Genomic DNA, 27009 nt, shown 5'->3' with positions numbered 1-27009 from the left:
GTTTTCATTCATAAACTTTTAACAAGTGTTTGACTGTTACATGTATTACAATACATCTACAACTTTTCTCGTAACTGTTTTTCTTGTAACAGATTTGTAAATAACATAAAATAAACAAGGTTTTTTTTATAACCTGTTTCAGTACATAGTCATGACCCTATCTTTACATGTTAAGAAGGGTTTGAGAGGTGACTTTGTTTATGAGTTTGAGAGATGACTCTGTTGTTCTCATGAATGCTGAAGACTTCGTAACTTCTTCTCAACACTTGCTTCTTTGTGGCCGATTTTTGTTCGATACTCGTATCTGTTTCTTTGCACCTATCTGTGTATAATATGTAGTCCCCCAAGTGTTTGAGCGGTGAAGTATGAAGCCTCGAGCACTTGTTTATTTCTTTTACTTTGGCCCTTTTCCTTGAAACAGAAAGATATACGGGACTCGACGGTGTGATTATAGATGAAGACTGCCTAACTCGTGTGTATTTCCATCAGATTAATTGTAACCCTGGGCTAGGAATTTAAGCATACTCCATTTTGCCTTGCAGGTTGTGACTCATCATTTGGCACGAGTTAGGATATTTAGCCTAGCATCTAAAATCGTTAGTAAAATATTAATAAACCAAGAGAAGAATTTTTACATGATGATACCTGACCGTAGGTACTTTCTTAAAAGTAATATCTTTTTAAGTGGACAGCATTCCAATGTGAGGGTAAAACTTTACCATCCATTGTTTCCAACTGGTATGCTCCTTTTCCCGCAATGCCACGGACTTTGTATGGTCCTTCCCATGTTGGACTTAGCTTTCCTGAGTTAGCAGCTTTTGCAGATTGGAACACCTTTTTAAGCACGAAGTCCCCAATTTTGAAAAATCTGAGGCGTGCTTTCCTATTGTAATATCGTTCTATTACTTGCTTTTGTGCTGCCATCCTTATCAAAGCAGCTTCTCTTCTTCCTTTAAGTAAATCTAGGCTAACCCGCATCTCCTCATTATTGGATTCCTCCGTTGCCTGATTGTACCGTGTGCTTAGCTCACCTATTTCAACTGGTATTAAGGCTTCCGTACCATAAACCATCGAAAATGGTGTTTCTCCAGTGCCTGTTTTAGTCGTTGTACGATAAGCCCATAGTACTCCGAGTAACACCTCAGGCCAATTACCTTTTGAATCTTGTAACCTCTTTTTCAAGTTATTGATAATAACTTTGTTAGTTGATTCCGCTTGTCCATTCCCCACTGGATGATATGGCGTAGATGTTATTCTTTTGATCTGCCAACTTCGAAGAAATTCTGTAACTTGTGCTCCAATGAATTGTGGTCCATTGTCACATACGATCTCCTTTGGTACTCCAAAGCGGCATATTATATTTCGCCATATGAAGTCTTTAACTTCTTTTTCTCGTACCTGTTTAAATGCCCCTACTTCTACCCATTTAGTGAAATAATCTGTAAGTACAAGTAGAAATTTTACCTGACCTTTTGCTTGTGGAAGTGGACCTACGATATCCATTCCCCATTTCATAAAGGGCCAAGGGGCTAAAACAGGATGTAGTAACTCAGCTGGTCTGTGCATATTATTGCCGTACCTTTGACATTTATCACACTTGGACACGAAACTGGTTGCCTCTTCTTCCATCTTAGGCCAATAATATCCTGTGCGAATTAATGTTCTTACCAGTGACCGTCCTCCTGCGTGATTCCCACAATGTCCTTCATGTACTTCTCTCATGACATATTCGGTTTGAGAAGGGCCGAGACACCTTGCTAGTGGTCCGCCGAACATCTTTCGATAAAGATTACCTTGATATAAACAATATCGTGCAGCTCTTTTGCGAAGCGCGTAAGCCTTTCCTTTGTCATTAGGCACGGTTCCGTGCTGTAAAAAGGCAACAATTTCATTTCTCCAATCCCATGTTAGATGATTAAAATTTACCTCGTTTTTGTCAGGTTCAAGAACGGAATGAAATAGATGTATGACTGAAGCATCTGTATTGTTTGCCACGTCTGCTGCGGATGCAAGGTTTGCTAAAGCATCTGCCTCTACATTCTCATCTCTTGGGACTTGCACTACTTTCCAAGTTTGGAATTGCTTTATTAACTCCCGTACCTTTGCGAGGTATTCTTGCATTCGTGACTCTCTGGCTGTGTAAGTCCCCAGCATCTGATTAACCACGAGTTGAGAATCACTCTTGATTATAATCTGTGTTATGCCGAGTTCTCGTGCCAATTCTAAACCTGCAATTACAGCTTCATATTCTGCTTCATTGTTAGTTATAGAATGACATTTTATAGCCTGTCTAATGGTCTCACCCGCAGGTGGTACGAGGACTATTCCTAAGCCTGCCCCTTTTACATTAGATGAACCGTCAGTGTATAAAACCCAAGTCCCCGGGTTCGCACCATTAAAAACTAATAATTCTTTTTCTGCTTCTAAATGCATCCCCTGGCTAAAATCAGCCACGAAATCAGCTAGTACTTGAGACTTTATAGCGGTCCTGGGTTGATAAATAACTTCATATTCACTTAGTTCTATAGCCCATTTTGCTAATCTTCCTGAAAGTTCGTGTTTATGCAAAATATTTCGAAGCGGAAAAGCAGTAACTACAACAATGGGATGACATTGAAAATAAGGTCTTAACTTTCTAGATGCCATGACCAAAGCTAATGCTAATTTTTCTAGCTGTGGGTATCGTGTCTCAGCTTCCAATAAGGACTTACTTACGTAATAAATAGGAGATTGTTTACCTTGGTCCTCGCGGACTAAAACAGCACTTACCGCGACTTCAGATACGGCCAGATAAATGAGAAGTTTTTCCCCTACCTTCGGTTTTGCCAACAACGGTGGTTTTGACAAATAAGTTTTCAAATTTCTAAGGGCTTGCTGACAATCTTCATTCCATTCAAAATGATCTTGCTTTTTAAGTGCAGAGAAAAACTTAAAACACCTTTCTGAGGATTTGGAAATAAATCTCCCCAAAGCTGCAATTCTTCCCGTTAATCGTTGTACTTCCTTTTTATTAGTAAGGATATCCGGGATTTCTTCTATTGCTTTGATCTGAGAAGGATTCACTTCAATACCACGGTTAGAAACAAGAAAACCCAAAAACTTACCTGATGCAACTCCAAATGCACATTTTTCTGGGTTGAGTTTCATATTAAATTTTCGCAAAATTTCAAAAGTAATAGATAGATGAGAAATATGATCATGAGATTGCTGGGTTTTGACGAGCATATCGTCTATATATACCTCCATTGTTTTCCCTAAATGTTCTTGGAACATTTTGGTGACCAACCTTTGATAGGTTGCCCCAGCATTTTTGAGACCAAAGGGCATTACTTTATAACAATAAGTCCCCCTGTCTGTGATGAAAGAAGTTTTTTCTTCATCACCAGGATCCATTTTGATTTGATTATATCCTGAGTATGCATCTAAAAAACTTAAAAGTTCATGACCTGCGGTCGCATCAATTAGTTGATCTACATGTGGTAAGGGAAATGAATCTTTTGGACATGCTTTATTTAAATCAGTATAATCTACACAAACACGCCACTTACCATTTTTCTTGGGTACAACCACCGTGTTAGCTAACCAAGTAGGATATTTTACCTCACGGATTGATCCGATTTTTAATAATTTTTGGACTTCATCCTGAATCACCTGGTTCTTGAAAGCACCTTGTTTCCGTTTCTTTTGCTTTATTGGTGTGAAAGAAGGGTCCTCGTTGAGTTTGTGAGTCATCACATTTGGTGGTATCCCTGTCATATCAGCGTGGGACCAAGCAAAGCAATCTAAGTTAGCTTTTAAAAATTCGATTATCATACCTCGCATGTTCGTGTTTAAATTAGCCCCGATATAAACCTTCCGTTCAGGTTGTTGATCAAATAACATCACTGCATCAAGCTCTTCAATCGTCGTTTTGATGCTTTCATTCTCTTCAGGTTCTTGAATTGTGTCAGGCCTTGAGTCCAAATCTGTTTTCTCTTGTTCAGTTGAAGTTTGATCTTTTTTACCTTCAACTGTTTCCTGTAATTGCTATTTTGCTTTATTTACGGCGCTCGTACTTGTTACAGCGTTGACATTTCTGGTCATCTGTTGATCCCCACGAATTTGACAAATTCCCCATGGTGATGGGAATTTGATAACCTGATGTAGGGTTGATGGGACAACATCCATATCGTGTATCCATGGCCTTCCCATGATCATATTGTAGGCCATTTCCATAATAACTACCTGAAATTTAGTTTCCTTCACAACACCCATAGCAAAAGTTGTTAGTATTACCTCACCTTTTGTTACTACACTTGAATTGTCGAAGCCTGATAAGGTGTGCGCCTTGGGTAACATTTTGTCTTCAGCTTGCATTTCCCGCAGTACCCTTAGTAATATAATATTTACAGAACTTCCTGGATCAATCAAAACTCGTTTTACATTAGTATCATGTACAAGTAAAGATATTACAAGTGCATCATTATGTGGAGTTGTCACTCCTTCGGTATCTGCGTCATCGAACGAAATGCTTTCATTGTCAAGGACCTGCCGCACCCGTTTCCCGTGTGTAATCGTTACCTTAGAAACCTTGTTGGAAGCTGTGTAAGTTATGCCATGAATATCTTCTCCCCCGCTTATGACATTCACTGTCCTCTTGGGTGAAGGAGGTTGTGGTGGTTCTTGTCTGTTTTTCATATAAGCTTGTTTTCCTTTCTCACTAAATAACTCAGTGAGGTATCCTTGCTTCAATAAATGATCTACTTCACTTTGCAGGAATCTGCATTCTGAAGTTTTGTGCCCGTGATCGTTGTGAAATTCGCACCAATGATCCGGATTGCGTCTACTTGGATTTGACCGCATTTCTTTCGGCCACCGTACCTTATCTCCCATGCTTTTTAAAACAGATACGAGCTCGGAGGTAGAGACGTTAAAATTATATCCACCGAATCGTGCCTTTAAACTCCTGTCATCATCACGTGATTCTTGTCTATTCCGATCATTCCTGAACTTTGAAGAAGAGCCAGAATCCCGGTTCCTTGACTTTTGATCGTATTGCTGGTTATCTTGCTTCGACCGTGGGTCCTTTCCTGCGGGTCCCATATATGGATCGTACCTGTTTTTACCTGATCTTTTTTCGGAATCTGACCTTCGGGTACCGCCCCTTTCTTCATGATGGAGCTTAGGTACGGTATCTTCTTCGATTCGCAGCTTCGTGCTATACCTGTTGTAAACATCATTCCATGTGGTTGCAGGAAATTCTCGAAGACTTTCTTTGAGTCGTCTCGTGGCTTCAGAACTTTTGTCATTTAAATTACTTGCAAAAGCTATAGCAGCCCAATTGTCTGGCACACGAGGTAGAGTCATTCTTTCACGTTGGAATCTATCAACGAAGTTTCTAAGCAACTCCGAATCCCCTTGTTTGATTTTGAAAATATCTTCCATCCTTTTCTCAACTTTTTGTGCTCCCGAATGTGCTTTAATAAAAGAATCTGCAAGCTCAGCAAAAGAATTAATAGAATTTTCAGATAAAAGAGAATACCAGGTTAATGCACCCTTGGTGAGTGTTTCTCCAAATTTCTTGACCAATACTGATTCAATTTCTTGTTTGGTCAAGTCGTTGCCTTTCACGCCGGTTGTAAATGCAGTCACGTGGTCACGTGGGTCTGTAGTACCATCATATTTCGGGATGTCAGGCATTTTGAATTTTTTCGGAATTGAAAGGGGAGCAGCACTAGGCTTCTATGGTTGTTGTGAGTATTTGTCCGTGTCTATTCCTTTTATTACAGGTGGAACTCCAGGGATTTGTTCTATTCGCTCATTTTGTTCCTTCAGCTGTTTCTGCAAGGTTAGTACTAAATTTTGCAAATATGAATTATTTAAATTACCTAGTCCCCCTTCTTGTGGTTCACTGGGGGTTGCTCCGTTTCCAGAATTATCAAGACCAGAACGGGGGTTCTCCAATGTATTATTATTAGGAGTCGGTGTAGGTGGCGCAGCAGGCAAACGACTAACAAGTGCCTGAAGAGCTTTGCCGACTTGTGCATCGATTAGCTTTTGCAAAGCTTCAGTTGTAACTCCTTCAAAATGTTCAGATTGCTCTTGTTGATCAGCACGGGATTCAGTAACAGGAGTGCCTTCACGAGATTGACGTGGTGAATTTAAAGGAGAGGGAACCACGATATCTTGATTTTGATGTATTTGATTCTCATGGTTTCCCAATGTGTTGTTACTGTTGTTGTCGGCGTTATTGTTTGACATGGTGACGATAATAGATAAGATATAGCTTAAAAGGAAAGATTATCAGATTCCCGGTAACGGAACCAATTTGTTTCACCAAAAATCTGAGTCCTTGGTCAAAGCTAAAAGAGAAATTCGGGTTACTGATAATCAGGAGACAAAAAATAAAATACTTTTGAGAACAATGGTAGAAGGTAAATAGATAAGTATTTCAATGAATTCTCAATAGTATTCCGTGTCCTTACAAATGATGATACTTCTTCCTTTTATAGATCATTCTAGGTAAAGGAATAAAGCCTCAGCTTTAATGATATAATCATGAGCAATAAATGACATTAAATAAGCCGTTATACAATCATTCCTATTAAATACCAACTTTATAACGTATCAAACGTTTAATAATGAATTTGGACTCCTTTCTGTCATCTGATCCTTGCTTTCAATGCCTTCTAATCCATTGGTTGTAAATAATTTAAATTGGTACGAGACTCGTATCTATACGTCGTCTCGTGCCTATTTAAATTCTTCTTCCCGTGGCTGTTTTCACCGTGCCTCTTAGTCAATTGTTGTTCTTTGACCATTCAACTAATCCACGTGTCATGCCACATCATTTTTAATATAAAATCAGTTTTTTTCCAATACATATACATTATTGGATCTGCCATTAATTGTAAAATTATTTTTATTAAAGAATTTTACCCATATATTACTATACAGTATACATGTATTCTCATTGGACGTATTTTTAATGAACATTCAATCTCGCATAAAATATAACTTACACGAGTATTAAGCTTATTAATACCGCAGCTAAAACTTCTATTAATTGGGAGATTATTTTTTCTTTTTCGGCCAAACAGATGATGTATTATTAATAATGTTGAGATTATTATTTTTTATTCAGCCAAACAAACAGCATAATTTTGTGCAAGATTTTATGTTAGGATTATTTTGCTAATGCAGTCAATCAAAAGATTGCTAAGTTAATTATGGTTCGCAGTTTGCACGCCTTTCTTCTTTCCCCCCTCGACACTTGCAGAAATCAAATAGTGGTTATTTTCTTACTACTTACTCCCTCCGTGTCTATTAACACAGTCGTGTTTACTAAAAATAGTTTTCTCAAATTATTTGTTATTTTAGAAGTTTAAGTCAAAACTGATTATTTTTTCCTTTTTTACCCTTAGTAATAATTGTTCTTGAAGATGGAGATAACTCATGAATAGAACTTTATTTTCAATAAAGAAAGATTATATTTTATGACATAATAAGGGTAGCATAGTCCAATTCCTTTTCTAATTAATATTTTAAAGGGCGTGTAAAAGAGAAATACGACACATAATATGAAACACACGGAGTAGTTACTTACAGGCTTTCTTGCTTTTTGACAATTTTGTCCACTATCTCTTTTTTCTCAAAAATATTCTTGAAGCTTTGTTCCAAAATAAAACAAAAAGCAATACAAATTTGAGATCTTCGAGTCCAAGAAAAGAGAACAACATGAGTTTGTCTCTTTACTGATCCAACTTCACATAGAAAAAAGTTTTCAGATAAAGGAGTGAAAGTAGTGTCAGATATTGAATGTGCCACTATTTTTAGTACAATAACAAAAAAAAAATATGGCACACCATGGGTGTATTCTAGTGATCAGGAAAAGGATTCCGGAAAATTAAGATTCCAATCCCAACAGAAGAAAGACTATGGTTTCTTCTAATTTGTCTAAACGATAGACAACATTACTCAATATTTGTGTTGGTGGGAGATAACATGTACCACCCGAGGGATTAATACAAATACACACAAGCTAGCCAATAGTAGTAGTAATAATAATAATAATAATAAAGAAATATGACCCACATGACTCATAAGCATAACATATCTATGAAACATCCAATTTCTTCATATTACTCGTTTGCATGAACTTTCATAGTATTCAAAGCCCACCAAAAGTTCCACAGATTTCGTAACATATTTAAGAGCTTTTCTCAATCGTTTTAAAACAATTAGAAAGCAATTTGATTCTGAATGTTTATGTCAAAAGTTTGTTCCTAGATTAGATCGTTCAACACCTTGACATTGGCCAAGGATTGTCTTTGGGCTTCAAAGCTTCATAGTCCCCTAAAATGGCAGCAGTATGAGGTTCCTTCTGATTCTCTTTCTCCTTCTCCACCTCCATTCTCTTTGTAGAATGAGATAATTTCTTTATGTTTAACAGCATCACCACTACAAATATGAACAGGATAATACATGCCAAGGCTGCAAATTAGAAAGAAGAGAGCCTAATTAAAGTATATATTGTTAAATTTCAACACTTAAATAATTGGTCAATCAAACACCAAAATTTAGCTTGTCCAAAGTTCCGATGATAAAGGAGGAAGGTTGAACAGTCAGACCTCTCTATAGCAACATTTCTATAAAAGCTAAACTTCTTCCGGAACCAATTTCTATGCTATGTTATAATATATGTTATATATAACAACACTTCGCGATAATAGCCAAAAAAATTCGGAACAAATGAGGTTGTTATAGAGAAGTTTGACTGTAGTAGGTCAACAGTCAGTCAATGCAAAGCACAAACTGAATAATGAATATGAAGATTTATATAGTCGACCCCAAGAATACAACAACAACAACAACAACAAAAAACCTGAAGGGCAAGGGCAGAGGCTGTGGCAGAGGTTGTAGCGGCTGTGAGTTTTCCCTCTTACCAAAAGAACAACAACAAACCTAGCTTATAGTGTGTACGCAGCCTTATCCCTACCCTATAAAGACAGAGAGTCTGTTTCAGATAGACCCTCTGCTTAAGGACGGTAAAAATAAAGCAACAAGCAATAAGAACAGTAATATAAATCTATTGCTATGTCACAGAGTTGATTAATAACTTACCTTTATCATTTGCTATGTCAATGAGTTTTTTAAACTGCCCTGCTTCTTGTTGAACTGAAGTTGTAAATTTTGTTGCTATACTGTCTTGAGATTTTTCCATGTTCCACGTTAAACCAAGGCCAAAAGTGTTATCAGAAAGGAAAGGACTATATGAAAATGGGATTCCTACAGTTTTGACATGGCTACAAAAATCAGGCATAACAAATGATGTTTCCACAACATAAACATGATGTTTAAAGCCACTTAGACAGGGGACTTGTAAAAAAGAAGCTGAAAGTTGAGCTGAACAATTCAGATACTGATACTCCTTCAAGATATAGTAATAACTAAATGGGGTGTGAGAAAGATTCAGATTCAAGAAAACTTGGTGGACACAGTTTTTGGGGTCGAGTAAGTCAAGCTTTTTTAGATCATAAGAAATGGATTTAATGACTAAATCCCCATAAGATGGGAAATGGACTGTGGTTTTGTTTTGCTTACAGTGTAGATCAAAACCAGAGAGACCACAGTGTTGAGGCTGAAATTCCTGCAGTCTGAAAGGAAACTGAATGTTGATATCAGAGCCATTTGAACAGTTAATTGGTGAGCAACTATTTGTATGTGCCTGTGCTTTTACATGTAGAATAAGAATGAAGATCAGAGTATCCATATAATATTCAGAAGGTAAACAAACATCCAAATGAAATAGGATTTCACCGATTCTTTACTTCTATTTCAAGATTTATTTTTGGGGGGTCTGTAATTGGAATGAGATAAAGGGGCTGTGAGGAGTGGGGAAGGGGTAAAGATTCTAGACTGGGAGACCTCAAGTGTTAGACGGGCAAAGTATCAAAGTGACCTTCCAGCTACTATCACCTCAATATTAGCACACGGATTTAATTTTTATATGCTGATAGTGTAAATAATTTTTGCACTAACCTTGCAATTTTATGTGTAATAGCATGTTACTTTATTTTTCGAAGTTACAAATTTCTCTAATTATGGATATGGATAATTACTTATTGCTACTTTTAAAATGACTTGATAATATAAAAGTTTATTAATGCATAAAAGTTAAACTCTTGGTAAGTATGGAAAGTGTTGATGGCGGTGACTTTCACATTTTGCTCCACGTATAGTCAATGCATTCATTTGTGTTTGGATTAAGTAAGACGAATTTGACTTGTTCAACTTTCTTTGTACTTGTGTCCTCAAATACATCCAAAATGGTTCTCTTCTTTTTGAAGCGTTAATGGTGGATTTCAGTTGAGTCATTTTTTTCTAGGTCAATTGCCAAAATAGCTTAAACATTCAAAAATAGCTTAACAACTCAGAGATCATAATACCTCATGTAACATTTATTTGGAGTGAAAAAAATAAGGAGTTGCAAGAAGGTAGAAGGTATTTCCTTGGTCAAGAATAGGGGTGTACGACGAAAACCGACAAATCGAGTCAAACTGAAAAAAAAAAACTGATAGTGATTTGGTTTGGTATTGGAAAAAGAAACCCGATCATAATTGGTTTGGTTTGGTATTAATTAAAAAAAGCCAAACCGAGACCAACCCAACCCAACATTACATATATTTATTTTTTGGAATTATTTTATAGATTAAAATATTAATATAATATAATTTCTAAATATTTATTTAAATTTATCAAGATCTTTGTTTATTAACAATTTAATAATAGGTTGGAGTTAAATTGTAGCCCACTCTTGTAGAACAACAAAATAAGCCCAAGCCCAAAGCTGTAATTTTATGACTCTTGGCTGTAACTATTTACAAATTTTTCAGGTATTTCTATGACTCTTGGCTGTAATTCTATGACTCTTGAATCCTTTTTAGCATTGAGATAGTAACACAAAATGGATGATCACATTCGCATATCATCACCAATGATTTAAGTGGTAAGGAATGACTAAATATCTGGTGCACTTCTATCTTTTCTTAAAGATGATGGAAGTATTTATGCATAACTTTAAGGTATAAAGGACTTAGCAATTGGTTCAAAGGAATGAGTAAATCTCTTGGTACTTCTATCTTTTCTTGAATTTGCGGGAAGTAATTGTTCACATATATTTGTAAGCAATATAATTTTACATATTCAGTTTGCATGTTTTGAAGGATTATCCTATTCTATTGTTGGGCTAGAGGCTTTTTTGAAAGATTTTATCAGAGATAGAAGAATACGATGATAATTGGGATCAAAGATTAAAGGAAGGTTATGTAAAGGAAATAGTTTCAGGTAAAGTTTATCATTGTCCATTCTATACTGGAAGAAAAAGAAGCGAGTCTACAACATTAAAGATCTTGTGCAACATTCTTCAGGAGTGAGCAAAGGCTCAAAAGAAAGGTACTAAAGAAATATTTGAAGTATAAGTTTTATCGAAAACCCCCGAAAAGTTGCAATTGAAAAACCCGATTTTTGTTGGTTTGGTTTGATTTATAGATTTAAAACCCCCAATATAGTTGGTTTAATTTGATTTTGATAAAAACCGAATCAACCCGGTCAATCTACACCCCTAGTCAAGAAGTACTTGTCAGTTTTTTCCCTCACTCGCTTGACATTTAGTTCCGGTGAATACTCAGAACTGGTTGCTCATTTTCCCATAGTAAACACAAGTTCCAATGTCAAAAAAAAAGAGAAAGTAGTCGACATATCTGGAAACTACTTTCTTTGGTTGCCCGAATTCTGAACATTGCAATTCAGAGTTTCGAATCAATTATACAGGAACGTCCATGTCAAGCTAAACGCAATTGGGGAAGTCAGTAGGGGAAATCAATTCAATGGAATCCTAGTAATACATCGAGTGTCAGCAAAAGGCGGTAGGAAGTAGTGCGTGAGCTTACTGTTGCAGAAGCCAAATGTATATAGTGTGAATAAGTCACAATTATTATACCAAAAATTATGACAGCCACCAAATAATAAATAAGACAATAAAGCAACAATAAAATGAACACCAGAATTTACGAGGTTCGGCTAATTTTGCCTACTCCTCGGAGACAACCAATATTTTATTCCACTCCAAAAATACAAGTGAAATAATACTAAAGAGAGAAGATACAAATGCCTTAAACAGATGAGAAGGCAAATGAGAGGTGTGTTTAAATCCTAAACATTAGGCCTTCTTTTATAGGGGGAAAATCCCCCCAAAATTTAACTCCCAACCGATGTGGGACTTTGGCATTTTGCCAAACTTCAACAAATCTCCACCTTGGCAAAATTCCACATTTTCAATTCTCTCTCAATAACAAATTTTGGTTGTGTCTTCATCTTCAATCTTCAGTGTTCAACAATGTTGATCAAATCCAAACAATGTTGAAACTTGATCGCAGTCACCACCTTAGTTAGCATATCAGCAGGATTCTCCGTAGTATGAATTTTCTTCACTGTGACTCCTCCTTCTTCTATGATTTCTCGTACGAAATGATACCGAACATCAATATGCTTCGTCCTTGCATGATAAACTTGGTTCTTCGCTAATTGAATAGCACTTTGACTATCACAAAAAATTGTGATACCTTTTTGTTCAACACCAAGCTCCTTTAGCAATCCTTGAAGCCAAATTGCCTCCTTCACAGCCTCTGTAATAGCCATGTACTCTGCCTCTGTTGTAGACAAAGCAACTGTTGACTGCAAAGTAGACTTCCAACTAACTGGTGCCTTTGCAAAAGTAAACACATAACCAGTAGTTGATCTTCGTTTGTCCAGATCACCCGCAAAATCTGAGTCACAATATCCAACTACAGACTGATTGTCTTCCTGCTCAAAAACTAACCCGACATCTACAGTATTATGAATATACCGTAGAATCCACTTCACAGCTTGCCAATGCTCCTTCCCTGGATTGTGCATATATCTGCTAATAACTCCAACAGCTTGTGAAATGTCAGGCCTTGTGCAAACCATTGCATACATCAAGCTACCAACAGCATTTGCGTATGGTACCTTTGACATATACTCTCGTTCAGCTTCATCCATTGGCGACATAGTAGTACTTAGCTTAAAATGGGAAGCAAGTGGAGTACTAACTGGCTTAGTCTTGTCATCTATGCCAAAACGTTGAAGTACTCTCTTCAAATATTCCTTTTGAGATAAACAGAGTTTCTTTGAACGTCTATCTCTAATTATCTCCATGCCAAGAATTTTCTTTGCCTCACCCAAATCCTTCATCTCGAACTCCTTCTTCAGTTGAATCTTCAACTTATCAATTTCTTCCAAATTCTTGGAAGCTATCAACATATCATCAACATATAGGAGAAGATATACAAAGGAACCATCTTTAAGCTTGTGCAAATACACACAATGATCGTATTTGCTTCTCTTGTACCCTTGCCGCAACATAAACTCGTCAAATCGCTTGTACCATTGTCTAGAAGATTGTTTCAATCCGTACAACGATTTTTCAAGTTTGCACACCATATTTTCTTTTCCAGCAACTTTGAATCCTTCTGGCTGAGTCATGTAGATTTCCTCCTCCAAGTTTCCATGTAAAAACGCAGTTTTTACATCCATCTGAACTAGTTCCAAATCCAATTGTGCTACCAAAGCCAACATAATTCTAATGGAGGAATGTTTTACAACTGGAGAAAACACTTCATTGTAATCAATTCCCTCCTTTTGAGCATATCCTTTGGCCACCAATCTTGCTTTGTAGCGAACATCTACTTGGTTAGGAAATCCTTCCTTCTTTGCAAATACCCATTTGCACCCAATTGCTTTCTTTCCCTTCGGGAGATTGGCCAATCTCCATGTATGATTCTGATGAAGGGACTGTATTTCATCATTCATGGCAATCCTCCACTTATCTTCTTCTGAACTTTGGACAGCGTCTTTATAAGTAGTAGGAACATCATCAGCTACAATTGAGGTTGCACAAGCAACCGTCTCTATGAGACGAACAAGTTTCGTTATTGTTCTTTTTGGCCTGCTGGTTGCTATTGATTCAAGTTGTTGTTGAGGTTCCTGAGTTGGAATCTCCTCTACTGGCTCTCCTTCCAGAGGGTAATCTTCATTTGTTTCCTCATCTGCTTCTTGTGTAGGAAAAATAAAAATTTTCCCTCAAACTCCACCTGCTTAGAAGCACCTTCATTTTGTTTGGTATCTTCTGTTACCTTATTTACCATAGCAGATTCATCAAAGGTAACATCCCTGCTGAATATTACTTTCTTTGTCATAGGACACCATAAGCGATATCCTTTGACTCCAGAAGTAATTCCCATAAAAATAGCCTTCTTTGCCCTTGGATCCAATTTTGACTCTGTCACATGATAATATGCAGTTGAGCCAAACACGTGCAAAGAGTCATAATCTACAGCAGGCTTTCCATACCATTTTTCAAATGGTGTCTTGCCATCAATAGCAGCAGATGGTAAGCGATTAATGAGGTGGCATGCATATGTAACTGCCTCAGCCCAAAATTCTTTGCCCAAGCCAGCATTGGACAACATACACCGTACCTTCTCCAGCAAGGTCCGGTTCATACGTTCTGCCACTCCATTCTGTTGTGGTGTATGTCTAACAGTGAAGTGTCGGACGATGCCATCATTTTCACAGACCTTATTGAAATGATCATTTTTGTATTCACCTCCATTGTCTGTGCGAATACACTTGATCCTCTTGCCTGTTTGATTCTCCACCATCGTCTTCCATTTGAGAAAAATTCCCAACACTTCATCTTTGCTCTTCATTGTATACACCCATACTCTTCGGGAAAAATCATCAACAAAGGTTACAAAATAGTGCTTCCCACCCAATGAAGGTGTTTTGGAAGGACCCCAAACATCAGAGTGTACATAATCCAAAATGCCTTTAGTATTATGGATCGCTGTACCAAATTTAACCCTTGTCTGTTTCCCTTTGACACAATGCTCACAAAACTCCAAGTTGCAAGCCTTGACTCCTTTTAACAATCCTTGATCTGATAGAGTTTTCAAGGATTTTCCTCCAGCATGTCCCAAGCGCATGTGCCATAGCTTGGTTGCTTCTGCCTCTTTGTCGTCACTGGATGTCACTGTCGCTGTCCCAATAACTGTACTGCCACAATAGCGGTACATATTATTATTCTTCCGATTAGCCTTCATTACCACTAGTGCACCGGAACATACTCTCATCACTCCATTTTCTGCAATGATTTTAAACCCTTTTGATTCCAGGGCTCCCACAGAGATGAGATTCTTCTTCAAATCCGGTACATATCGAACATCTGTTAATGTTCTGATCATTCCATCATGGTTCCTTAATCGTATTGAACCAATGCCATATGAGGTAAGAGGGTTGTTATCCGCTGTGTGGATGACTCCATATTCTCCTTCTTGAAATTCCACAAACCAGTCCCTGTTGGGACACATATGATGGCTACAAGCCGAGTCCATCAACCATATGTCTGATGATGTTAATGACTCTGTTGTAACTAATGAGAAGTCTGAATCATCACAATCAGCTACATTTGAATCCATAATGGCCTTTCCATTGTTATGTTTGGCCTTATTCTTCAGCTTCGGACAGTCTTTCTTCCAGTGCCCTTTTTCTCGACAAAAGGCACATTCATCTTTGCTGGGTCTGGATCTTGACTTGGATCTTCCCTTCTTTGTCCTCATTTGACTTTGAGGACGACCCCTCACAAATAGTGCTTCTCCTTCTCCGCCCTTCTGTTTTTCTCGCTTTCTTTGTTCATAGCTGTACAAAGCCGAACAAACTTCTCTGAGAGAAACTTCGTCATTTCCATGGAGTAGAGTAGTTTCAAGGTGCTCGTACTCATCAGGAAGTGACGCCAACAACATCAAGGCCAAGTCACCATCATCATAAGTTGTATCCATATTTTGCAAATCTGTGACCAACTTATTGAAACTGGTGATATGTTCATTCATCGTGGTACCAGGAACATAGGTGAAGTGAAACAGTCTCTTCTTCATGTACAATTTATTTTGACTGTTTTTCTTCAAAAATTTATCCTCCAGTGCTTTCCATAATTTACTTGCAGAAGTTTCCTTTGTGTATGGATATTTCTGCTCTCTAGCAAGGTAGGATCGAATGGTACCGCAAGCAACACGGTTGATAATTCTCCAATCTTCTTCTCCAATAACATCTGGTTTCTTTTCTTCAATGGCCAGATCTAGCCCTTGTTGAAAAAGGACATCTAGAACCTCGCCTTGCCACATCCCAAAATGTCCGGACCCGTCAAATATTTCTACCGCAAATTTCGCATTTGACACAATTCTTGTCATAAGCGAAGATGCCAATGATGACGTATTGTTGACACTTGATGTAGATTCTTCTTGTTTATTGTCTCCCATCTTTGACACAAATATTATTTAATAGCTGACGACACAAATCAAGATTATTTCCTTTCTGGTGTGGAAGATCAGACTAAGCTGCAACCACAGAGCATACTCAGACAGAACCTTGACTCAGTTACCAAGATAAATCTTTTCTGATGTGGAAGATCAGACTATGCTGCAACCACAGAGCATACTTAGACAGTACCTTGGCTCTGATACCAATTGTTGCGGAAGCCAAATGTATATAGTGTGAATAAGTCACAACTACTATACCAAAAATTATGACAGCCACCAAATAATAAATAAGACAATAAAGCAACAATAAAGGGAACACCAGAATTTACGAGGTTCGGCTAATTTTGCCTACTCCTCGGACACAACCAATATTTTATTCCACTCCAAAAATACAAGTGAAATAATACTAAAGAGAGAAGATACAAATGCCTTAAACAGATGAGAAGGCAAATGAGAGGTGTGTTTCAATCCTAAACATTAGGCCTTCTTTTATAGGGGAAAAATCCCCCCCAAACTTAACTCCCAACCAATGTGGGACTTTGGCATTTTGCCAAACTTCAACAAATCTCCACCTTGGCAAAATTCCACATTTTCAATTCTCTCTCAATAACAAATTTTGGTTGTGTCTTCATCTTCAATCTTCAGTGTTCAACAATGTTGATCAAATCCAAACAATGTTGAAACTTGACCGCAGTCACCACCTTTGTCAGCATATCAGCAGGATTCTCTGTAGTATGAATTTTCTTCACCGTGACTCCACCTTCTTCTATGATTTCTCGTACGAAATGATACCGAACATCAATGTGCTTCGTCCTTGCATGATAAACTTGGTTCTTCGCTAATTGAATAGCACTTTGACTATCACAAAAAATTGTGATACCGAAAATCCTGCAGAAGAGGAAGATTAATATAGCGTGTGTCCATGAGACTAGGTGGGTCGGATCGAGGGCGAAAAACGTGGATGGGTATAAGTTGTGGTACTCTGGTGTCCTGAGGGGTAAGAATGGAGTGGGTATCCTGGTAGATAACCATCTTAGAGAGTCCGTGGTAGAGGTCAGGCGGGTGAATGATAGACTAATGACTATTAAGTTGGTGGTGGGTGAGGGTATTTTAAATGTCGTTAGCGCGTACGCACCGCAAGCAGGTTTGGATGAGGATATTAAGAGGCACTTTTGGGAAGGGTTGGATGAGATTGTTCGTAGTATACCGCCTTCCGAGAGGTTATTCATAGGAGGAGATTTCAATGGTCATATTGGGTCATCTGCAGGTGGGTACAATGAGGTGCATGACGACTTTGGTTTCGGAGAGCGGAACGGAGGGGGCATTTCGCTGTTGGACTTTGCCAAGGCTTTCGATCTAGTCATTGCGAACTCGAGTTTTACGAAGCGGGATGAACATTTGGTTACTTACCAAAGTTCGGTGGCGAAGACTCAGATTGACTATCTCCTCCTCAGGAGATGCGACAAGAGGTTGTGCGAGGACTGCAAGGTTATCCCAGGTGAGACCCTCTCAACGCAGCATAGGCTTTTGGTGATGGACATTTGTATTAGGATAAAGAGGAAGAAGAGGTCAGTACAAGGACGCCCCAGGATTAGGTGGGGCGCCTTAACTAAAGATAAAGCTAAGGAGTTGGAAGGAACGTTATCGGCAATGGGATCTTGGAGAAGTAGTGGGGACGCAAACACAATGTGGTCGACGACGGCGGACTGTATAAGAAAGGCGGCGAGAGAGGTGTTAGGGATATCTACGGGCCACTATGGTGGACACAAAGGAGATTGGTGGTGGAATGCAGTTGTCCAAGGTAAAGTGGAAGCAAAGAAGGCGGCTTACCTAAGGTTAGTAGGGAGCACTGACGAGGAGGAGAAGAGAGAGAACAGTCAAAGGTATAAGGTAGCTAGGAAGGAGGCGAAGATGGCAGTGACGGAGGCTAAGACGACAGCTTTTGCTCGTCTGTATGAGGAACTAAGGAACAAAGGTGGGGAGAAGAAGTTATTCCGACTCGCTAAGGCGAGAGAGAGGACAACTCGGGATCTGGACCAAGTGAGGTGCATAAAAGATGATGACGGCAAAGTTTTGATGGGAGATGACCAGATTAAGAGGAGGTGGCAGACCTACTTTCATAAACTTCTAAGTGAAGAAGGAGATCAGGATATTATACTTGGGGAATCGAGGAATGCCGACAGTCACCATGAATTAAGTAATTGTAGGGACATTGAGATCGATGAAGTCATGGAGGCAATGCGTAAGATGAGAAGGGGCAGAGCTACCGGGCCAGACGAAATTCCGGTTGAACTGTGGAGGTGTGTGGGTAGAGCAGGCTTGGAATGACTTACTGCATTGTTTAGTGTTATATTCAAGACTAATAGGATGCCTGAAGAGTGGAGGTGGAGTACAATGGTCCCGTTGTATAAGAACAAAGGTGATGTCCAGAGCTGTAACAACTATAGGGGCATCAAATTACTAAGTCATACCATGAAAGTTTGGGAGAGAGTGGTAGAAATGAGAGTGCGAAGGACGGTGTCTATTTCAGACAACCAGTTCGGGTTCATGCCGGGGCGATCTACCACAGAAGCTATCCACCTTATTAGGAGGATGGTGGAACAGTACAGGGATAGGAAGAAGGATCTCCACATGGTGTTTATTGATCTGGAGAAAGCGTACGATAGGGTTCCTAGGGAGGTCTTATGGAGCTGCTTAGAGGATAAAGGGGTCCCGAGTAACTATATTAGGGTGATTAAAGACATGTATGATGGAGCTAAGACTCGGGTTAGGACAGTAGGAGGCGACTCTGAACACTTTCCAGTTATTACGGGGTTGCACCAAGGGTCTGCGCTCAGCCCATTCCTATTTGCCCTGGTGATGGATGCACTGACTCATCATATTCAAGGGGAGGTGCCATGGTGCATGCTATTTGCTGATGACATTATTCTAATTGACGAGACACGAGGCGGCGTCAACGAGAGGCTAGAGATTTGGAGACATGCTCTTGAGTCTAAAGGTTTCAAGTTGAGCAGGACGAAGACGGAATACCTCGAGTGCAAATTTGGAGTTGAGCCGACGGAAGCGGGAGTTGAAGTGAGGCTTGACTCTCAAGTCATTCCCAAGAGGGGTAGTTTCAAGTACCTTGGATCGGTTATTCAGGGGATCGGGGAGATTGACGAGGATGTCACACACCGTATAGGGGTGGGGTGGATGAAGTGGAGGTTAGCGTCGGGAGTCTTGTGTGACAAGAAAGTGCCACCGTTACTAAAAGGTAAGTTTTATAGAGCAGTGGTTAGGCCTGCCATGTTATATGGAACTGAATGTTGGCCGGTAAAGAACTCACACATCCAGAAGATGAAAGTAGCAGAGATGAGGATGTTGAGGTGGATGTGCGGGCATACAAGGATGGATAAGATTAGGAATGAAGATATTCGAGAGAAGGTGGGCGTGGCCCCCATGGAGGACAAGATGCGGGAAGTAAGACTCAGATGGTTCGGGCACATTCAGAGGAGAAGCACTGATGCACCGGTGAGGAGGTGTGAGCGACTGGCTGTAGTGGGCACGCAGAGAGGTAGAGGGCGACCTAAGAAGTATTGGGGAGAGTTGATCAGACAGGACATGGCGCGACTTAGGATTACTGAGGACATGACCCTTGACAGGGAATTATGGAGGTCGAGCATTAACGTTGTAGGTTAGGGGAAAGTTGTGAATATTTCTACAACACAATAGAGTGAGACTAGCAAGTTAGGAGTTAGACTAAGAATGTCATTGGTCGTCTATTGATGCAGGGCTTTACCTGCTAGTTTTACTATACCAGCCATCTATTTCGTATTTCATATTTCTTATATTGTTGTTGTTTTATTATGCATTTTTATGGTACTAATATATCGGCTCCTATTACTTTTTTGAGCCGAGGGTCTCCTGGAAACAACCTCTCTATCCTTCGGGGTAGGGGTAAGGTCTGCGTACATATTACCCTCCCCAGACCCCACTTGTGAGATTATACTGGGTCGCTGTTGTTGTTGTTGGAATCCTAGTAATACAAGAAGTTGACTGTTATACGCAAATACACACCTGAAATACACAGCTCAATGAATATTGAAAAATACAATAATGTATTAAGATGACAAGGTTAACTAGATACACTTGAGAACACGCACACTAATACAAACAACAAGACTCCAACCAGGAGCTTAGATGAATTGGTGGTAAGCGAAAAACATTTTTTTATAGAAAGGAGGAGAAGAAGAAAGATAGAAAGAAAGTTTCAATCAAAGCAGCTCTTTTGCTAGTCTCACTGGTTTTTCATTCAGAAACGCCATATCACTATTTGCTACAGTTAATAACTGATGATCCGAGTCTTCCTCCTTGCTGTCCGCTGATACAGATGACCCACCAGAATCTGTCTCATCTTCTACAATTGCAATGCATTTCGGTTAGTTAAGAACAAAAGCCTACATCAACATAACATGCAGCGGCGAGCCAGAATTTTCATCAAGGGGTGTCAAAATATAAATAATTAGATACATCGAAAAATCAAGGGGAGTCAACTTATAATAAATATACATAAAATAAAAAAAATTATCTAGCAATATAGTGTTATTTTTCGGCGAAGGGGTGTCGCTGACACCCCTTGGTTCAATGTGGCTCCGCCACTGATAACATATATGATCATTCCTTCATCCTTTAGGTTATTGTACATCTGCTAAACAATAAGACTAATGTACTTAATATGTGCAGCTACATGCATCCATACAGACACACAAAATGCACTAAAAGATTTGAGTAAGAGATTTGCTTGACAGAATAACATATCCAGTCGTAAGCATATAAATAGTCCTGAATTTTTAAGTACATTGTGAGGGCTTGAACTTTGGTGGTTTTCAGGTATGGTCACTTATACTTCTGGACAATCTTAACTACTTGACCTAACTTTCAGGGTTCAGTTAGGCCATGCTCCATTTTCTCAACATGATATCAGAGGCAGGCAGACGCATCCCTGATGTTGGGACAGCCATGTTATGTTACTGCAAGCTCCAAATGCCTCGCCCTGGGCGAGCGCGAGTGTGCTAGAATCCCTCATTAGTTAACTGCATAGGGTGGTATAATTTCCATAACTGGTCGTGGACAATCCTCACTACTTAAGCAAATTTTTGTGACTGAGTTAAGCCCACAATCAACAAAAGGTGAGCATTAAAACTCCCTTTGAAAGATGGGACACGCGATATCAAGTTCAACTAAAGGGGCCAAAACTACAACCACCCTATCGTGATGCTATTACAATCAATAGAAGAATTCCTGATGACATACTTAAATCTCTAGAGAATACATTGTCGAAAGATTATGGTATTCACAGCTGCAAAAGTTCTCTCTTTTCTTTTTCTTTCTCGGTGTGATGCTTCTTTAGCCACATCCACTCATCTTAATTAGTTGGAACCATTAGCTAATCATTGTGTAATCATGAGCAGTTCTATGAAGAGAGGAGAATTCAAAGGGTGGTCCACCAGAGTAGTTTTCTTAACAAAATACATAAAAAAGATTAATTAAATATATACTCAACACAAAAACATGGTTTACATGTCTTCTCATATACATCAAATATATGTCATGCCAGATGTGACTACCATCAAAATGGAACTTCACATTCCCAAATAACAAAAACCGATATATAAAAGTTCTGAAACAAAAGATATATAATTAATAGGCGAGTAACAATTTCAGACGCATATTTGCAGATTTTACCAGCTCTGCCACCAATAGTCGTATTAGTAATACAGAGTTTTATGCCGAAAAATAAACATTGCACTCCCTCTGTCCCATTTTACATGAAACTTTTCTTTTTAGTCTGTCAGAAAAAGAATGACGCCTTTCTCTTTTTAGAAACTATTACCCTTACTGCCCTATTTTGCCCTTTAAAGGATCATTTGGTACTTTGCATACGTTTGGCTTGCATGTCAAAAGCCGCCCTTAACTTCTTAAAACTCCATACCGAGACAAACATCTTCACATAAATAGGACGAAGGGAGTATTAGCAATCTAGAGTTTCATGCTGAGATTATTTTTTCACATGCGGGAAATCAGACAAGTCCTAATTTGCTCTTTATTCCCAAAAATCCATATTCCATAAATCGGAGTAAGCATGTGGTAGCTGAAGTATTGGCACCCTGTGTTACAAGAAAATTTACCACCCATTGAAAAAGAAAAGGTGAAGAGAAACAGGTGTCCACACCAACCTGAAAAGGCTTGATGATCAGGAAGATGTCTAATTCTTGTAACTTGAATAGCTTCTGGTAAAATGCAATTGCAGAATGAGCCTGAAACTTCAAAGATAATTGTGTGAAACAAGCTAGAAGTTTTACCAAGAATAGCCCAGAAAAGCAGGATTTATACAGCTATTTGTTTTTGCCACAACTTAAAACCATATTATAAAGTAATGCAGATAGGAACAAGAGCAAATAGATGCAGATGGACACTGGTTCACACTTGAAAGTTGCCCCACAATAGATGCAGATGGACACTGGTTCATACTTACCTACTCGGGCCAGTCGATTCACCCATCCAGGAATTGGCTTTCCCGTGAGACGTGAACAGACTTCATCGGCAAAATGGTTGCAGTTCTTGGCAATCAAATGATAACTATCCCCATGATATTTTTCTGAAATATGTTCCATAAATGACCGAACTTCTGATCGAGACATGTCTGTGCTGCCCAGGAGTACTGCCCGTCTAAACACAAAACCTGGACAACTACGTGGCTCCACCTCAAAAACCCCACTAGTTGGATAGTCGTGGGCTCCATACCCATACTCTAGACCATGTACTGCATCGAAACAAGAATAAAAATAAAAGAAAGGAACACAAGTTATGCTAAAACCCAAAATCTTTAACAATAGAACACACAGCTTCTTCAAAAGGTTTACAAACTATAACTGTTAACTGCAGCACCCATTCCGGGATAAAATTGATATAGCAGAGTGTTCGTGCCCAGAATGTAGCTGCAGGTGGTATGTTGATGGTAGCCATCTAGTTGAGGAGCAAATTCAAGAGATACTCACGCACAACAAGAAGCTACACTGAGAAAAAAAGACAGGAAGCACCAAAGAAGGCAACCAAAGAAACTATTCATAAAACCCTAACGATTAAACTAGAAGAATAAAGCTAACGGCCCTAATTCATACATCCTGCTTTGGTTCTTCATAATAGAGCAGACCAGACAGCTTTGGGAAAGAGAAAACATCATGGATGGTATACAAGCCAAGGTTCTCGATCTCACCACAAACACCAATTCTCAAAACAACATAACATCACATGTGGGGGGCTTGATCAGAAGAATTCAGAACCCTAAGGAGTCATTTATTTTGCATATAAAGCATGAGTTCAGGCCTTAAATTGCAATCTTAGCAGCAAACTAATAGTCTTATCAAATACCCAATTTGCTATAAATGGAATTGTCTAATCTCCAACAAGGGTGGGTAGATTATGGGGAGAGAGGTTGATGTAAGTTATCTAGACAAAGGCCATAATTCCACTGTTTCACTTTTTCCCCTCCCCTGGCATTCTTTGGGTTATCATTTTTCTAATTTTATTCTGGTTTAACATATACATGATCCTCTCAAGACTAAACGTATACGAAGGTGACAGGAATTAGAAATGATTTGACAAAGCATCTTGTCCTAGTGATTTCTTGATACTATAGGTAAAGAAGCAATTTTTTCAATTTTTTTTTTGATAATGTAGATGAATAAGCAATTAGAAGACACATTGGGCTCTGATTATGCTTCATACGACAAGCTTCACGGTGGTATTCATTCTATCGTCCAATATATATCCAGAAGAAAACAAGAAAAGTTAATAAGTAATTTCAGTTTTTAAGATATGACTATTGAACTCTTCATACTCTTCACAAACTATCTTTCCTCTTTTCCACCAGCTCGGTCAACAGTAGTTGCAGACATATCTCTAAATTTATCAACTAATAGTGTATTACCATGTCAACTTCTTTTTAAGAAATAATTTATCTTAACCATCTATGAGCCAGTTCCATTATCCATGCCGGTAAGCACATCTACTCAATAGGCTACAAGACCAGTAGGTTCCGAATGTCAACTACTTTTAAGCTGACACCTTCTTCACCAACTCCCTATAATGGCAATTGAACCTTTTGTACCGGACGATAATAGACCTGAAGAAAAGGTGGAAGATTCAGTGAAAGATTCAATACGGTGGCGAAAAAAACTAATGCCTTTGATAGAATTTTGGATGTGTCATATGAGGGGTTTGAGGTGACAAGGGATCTCCTAACAATATTTCAAAAGGAATGGAAAACTAAAAAAAAGTTGAGAAGGAAACTACCTTTTATCGCAAGGACCCAAAATGAGGAAATATAGCAGGAGGTAAGAATTGAATAGGCTTGAAACTACAACTAATTATGACGGAAGAAAATGTTAGAATATCAAGTGAATATGTGTCTAGATCAATACGTGTATAGATTGTTATTTAATCAAGTCACTGAGAGCTTTTTTCCATTTACACATGGTATCAGAGTCTCTACGATCTTGGTAGAGACTCAAATAGCTTCCACTATCAGCGGGTAGTGCTGGCCAATGTGGATCCGGCCGATTTTTCTTCTTTTCTTCCTCCTGTTGATGTCCCACAATGCTAGTGTGTCCGACAAACATTCCAATGTCACTATATCTCTGAATACCGGTGCAACTACTTCTACACGACTGATGCCCCCCTCTAAACCTTGAATTACTTCTCATTGGTTTACCCTTTCAAGTTAGACCAATAATGCCATGGAGAGTTGCAACATTATAATCTCTTATCGTTCATTGAGAAAAGATCTCTTCCCGTGTGGGTAACACCCAAATTAAAACAAAGAATTACATACCATGTCAAAGTAACTACCTTTACCGATTGAGATCAAACTATACACACCCTAGATTCTGCTTTATTTTCATCCCAAAATTAGATGTAACAGCAATATTTATGACAATACACAGTAAAAGGAGAATCAGAAAGCTTTAGTACCTTCTATACCAGAATGAAACACTCCGAGGCCGAACCAATAGAGATAGTTGTTTACAGGTGTGAGATCATATACATTAAGATACAACAAAGCCCGAGTTTTCTCTCCATTGTACTGCTCCTTTGATGAACTTGAGCTTGACCTTAACAATCTCATTGTAGCCTCCACCCACCTTGGCCACCTCCACCACCCCCTTCGCTTTCCCAATATATATCCACACAGCCGACAAACAATTAATAAGCACCTAAACTTCATAAACACAAACAAAAAAAGACAAATTCAGTAAAAATAAAGCTTCCAAACACACTCAAATATGTTCAAATTTAACTCATTATACATGACATAAAAGAAAACTTAGCTACATCGAACAATTGAGGTAAAAAACGCAAAGATCAATTGACTAGGACCGTAGTTTAACAAATTCTGGAGCTAAACTTTATAAACACAAATAAAAAGGCAAATTAAGTAAAATTAAAGATTCTAAACACACTCAAATGTTCAACTATAACTCATTATACATAACCTACAGGAAATTAAGCTATTACGTAGAACAAACACGGTAATTGAGGTAAAAAAAAACCAAATATCAATTGACTAGGACCATAATTTGAACAAACTCTGGAGCTACGATAAATGAAAGTTCAAAACTGAGCTAAACAGAAACATATACGAATAAATACAGAGGAAATATACGAATACGTAAAATACGTCTGTAGAAGAGAAATTGAGAAAGAGAGAGATATTACCGAGATTTTAGCTGGAAACCGGAGATGTTTGTGCGGTGGCGATGGCTTCAGATCGCCGACGTGGGATGTGGCGGAGAAAGGAGGAGGATTGGCGGGTAGTGGGCGGGGGGAATGTGGAAAGACAGGTGGGTTGTAGTGGCTGCCGAGCAAATATTTTGCTAATTATTTTCCCATAGCTGTCGTGTGAACAAAAAGAGGCTTATTTTGGAATTTGGAGTAAAAAAGAGTTTGCTTTGCCTCAAAAATACAATATTTATATAGTAACTCTTTCTTTTATCATCTTATTTTACATAATTTTACAACTTTTCAATAATTTTACGTCGTTAAACTTTTCATTTGAATCTTGTATTATTTCTATCAAACTAATTTTCAAATATTAAGATAGATTAATGTGAACTTTTACTAGCCATGATTCTTCATTTGAATTCACTTAAGACCAATATTATGCATTTATATACATATATTAATACTTTTAAGATTCGTTGTTAGCCAAACATTATTCTATAAAGTATCGTATGCACAAGAATCGAGGAATAAAAGCGAAGAATTAGAAGTGAATTAATAGTGTCAAGCTTTTTGTTGGGGAAAAGGTTGAGAAGTGAGGTTTAATTAGTCAAATAATAAAATGTGAATGTCTTTAGGAATAAATTATTATTATAGGGTAGCTGACTACAGCCTAAAGCCATAAAAGTAATGTGTTAACACATGACCTTTTTCAATGACTACTCATCATTCATGTTGTTGTTAAATTATAAGACTTTGAATATTTGTTTGGATTTGACGATATCCATAACAAGAAGGTGGAGAATAAGTTGATTGTGCAGTCAACAACTACATTTCGATGAAGTTAAAACATAAAACGAAAAGGTCGTAAGCC

At 38.4% G+C, this 27009-nt stretch overlaps 2 protein-coding genes across 5 annotated transcripts; both read right to left on the bottom strand.

Moving 5' to 3' along the window:
• Window positions 1–8132: 8132 nt before the first annotated feature.
• LOC104234000 (RING-H2 finger protein ATL22-like) lies at window positions 8133–9954 on the bottom strand. The gene is made up of 2 exons (XM_009787484.2): window positions 9103–9954; window positions 8133–8472 (listed from the first exon to the last, which is right to left on the bottom strand). The coding sequence occupies exons 1-2, from the start codon at window positions 9749–9751 to the stop codon at window positions 8279–8281; spliced, it is 843 nt and encodes a 280-aa protein (XP_009785786.1). The 5' UTR covers window positions 9752–9954; the 3' UTR covers window positions 8133–8278.
• A 10496-nt stretch (window positions 9955–20450) lies between these two features.
• Window positions 20451–26362, bottom strand: LOC104231457 (deSI-like protein At4g17486). Of its 4 annotated transcripts, none has more exons than XM_009784457.2 (5): window positions 26133–26362; window positions 25389–25635; window positions 22891–23178; window positions 22592–22672; window positions 20451–20772 (listed from the first exon to the last, which is right to left on the bottom strand). In XM_009784457.2, the coding sequence occupies exons 2-5, from the start codon at window positions 25540–25542 to the stop codon at window positions 20630–20632; spliced, it is 666 nt and encodes a 221-aa protein (XP_009782759.1). In that variant the 5' UTR covers window positions 25543–25635; window positions 26133–26362; the 3' UTR covers window positions 20451–20629. The 4 variants fall into 4 exon arrangements, with proteins under 4 accessions (XP_009782759.1, XP_009782758.1, XP_070009127.1 ...); XM_009784456.2 differs by having other exon boundaries at window positions 22592–22678; window positions 25389–25630; window positions 26133–26321; XM_070153026.1 differs by having other exon boundaries at window positions 25389–25630; window positions 26133–26321.
• Window positions 26363–27009: the final 647 nt, after the last annotated feature.

The sequence above is a fragment of the Nicotiana sylvestris genome, chromosome 8 (genome assembly GCF_000393655.2).
Source record: "Nicotiana sylvestris chromosome 8, ASM39365v2, whole genome shotgun sequence".
NCBI classification, from domain to species: Eukaryota; Viridiplantae; Streptophyta; class Magnoliopsida; order Solanales; family Solanaceae; genus Nicotiana; species Nicotiana sylvestris.
Note: the sequence above shows the minus strand (reverse complement) of the source record. Positions and strands in the feature narration are given on the sequence as shown.

Coding starts and splice junctions, on each gene's coding strand:
- LOC104234000 (XM_009787484.2), bottom strand. CDS start 9,751: ATGGATACTCTGATCTTCATTCTTATTCTACATGTAAAAGCACAGGCA. Junction 8,473..9,102: donor TGACATAGCAAATGATAAAG/GTAAGTTATTAA, acceptor TCTAATTTGCAG/CCTTGGCATGTATTATCCTG.
- LOC104231457 (XM_009784456.2), bottom strand. CDS start 25,542: ATGAGATTGTTAAGGTCAAGCTCAAGTTCATCAAAGGAGCAGTACAAT. Junction 23,179..25,388: donor GTTTCATTCTGGTATAGAAG/GTACTAAAGCTT, acceptor GTTTCGATGCAG/TACATGGTCTAGAGTATGGG. Junction 20,773..22,591: donor TGATCATCAAGCCTTTTCAG/GTTGGTGTGGAC, acceptor TTGCAATTGTAG/AAGATGAGACAGATTCTGGT.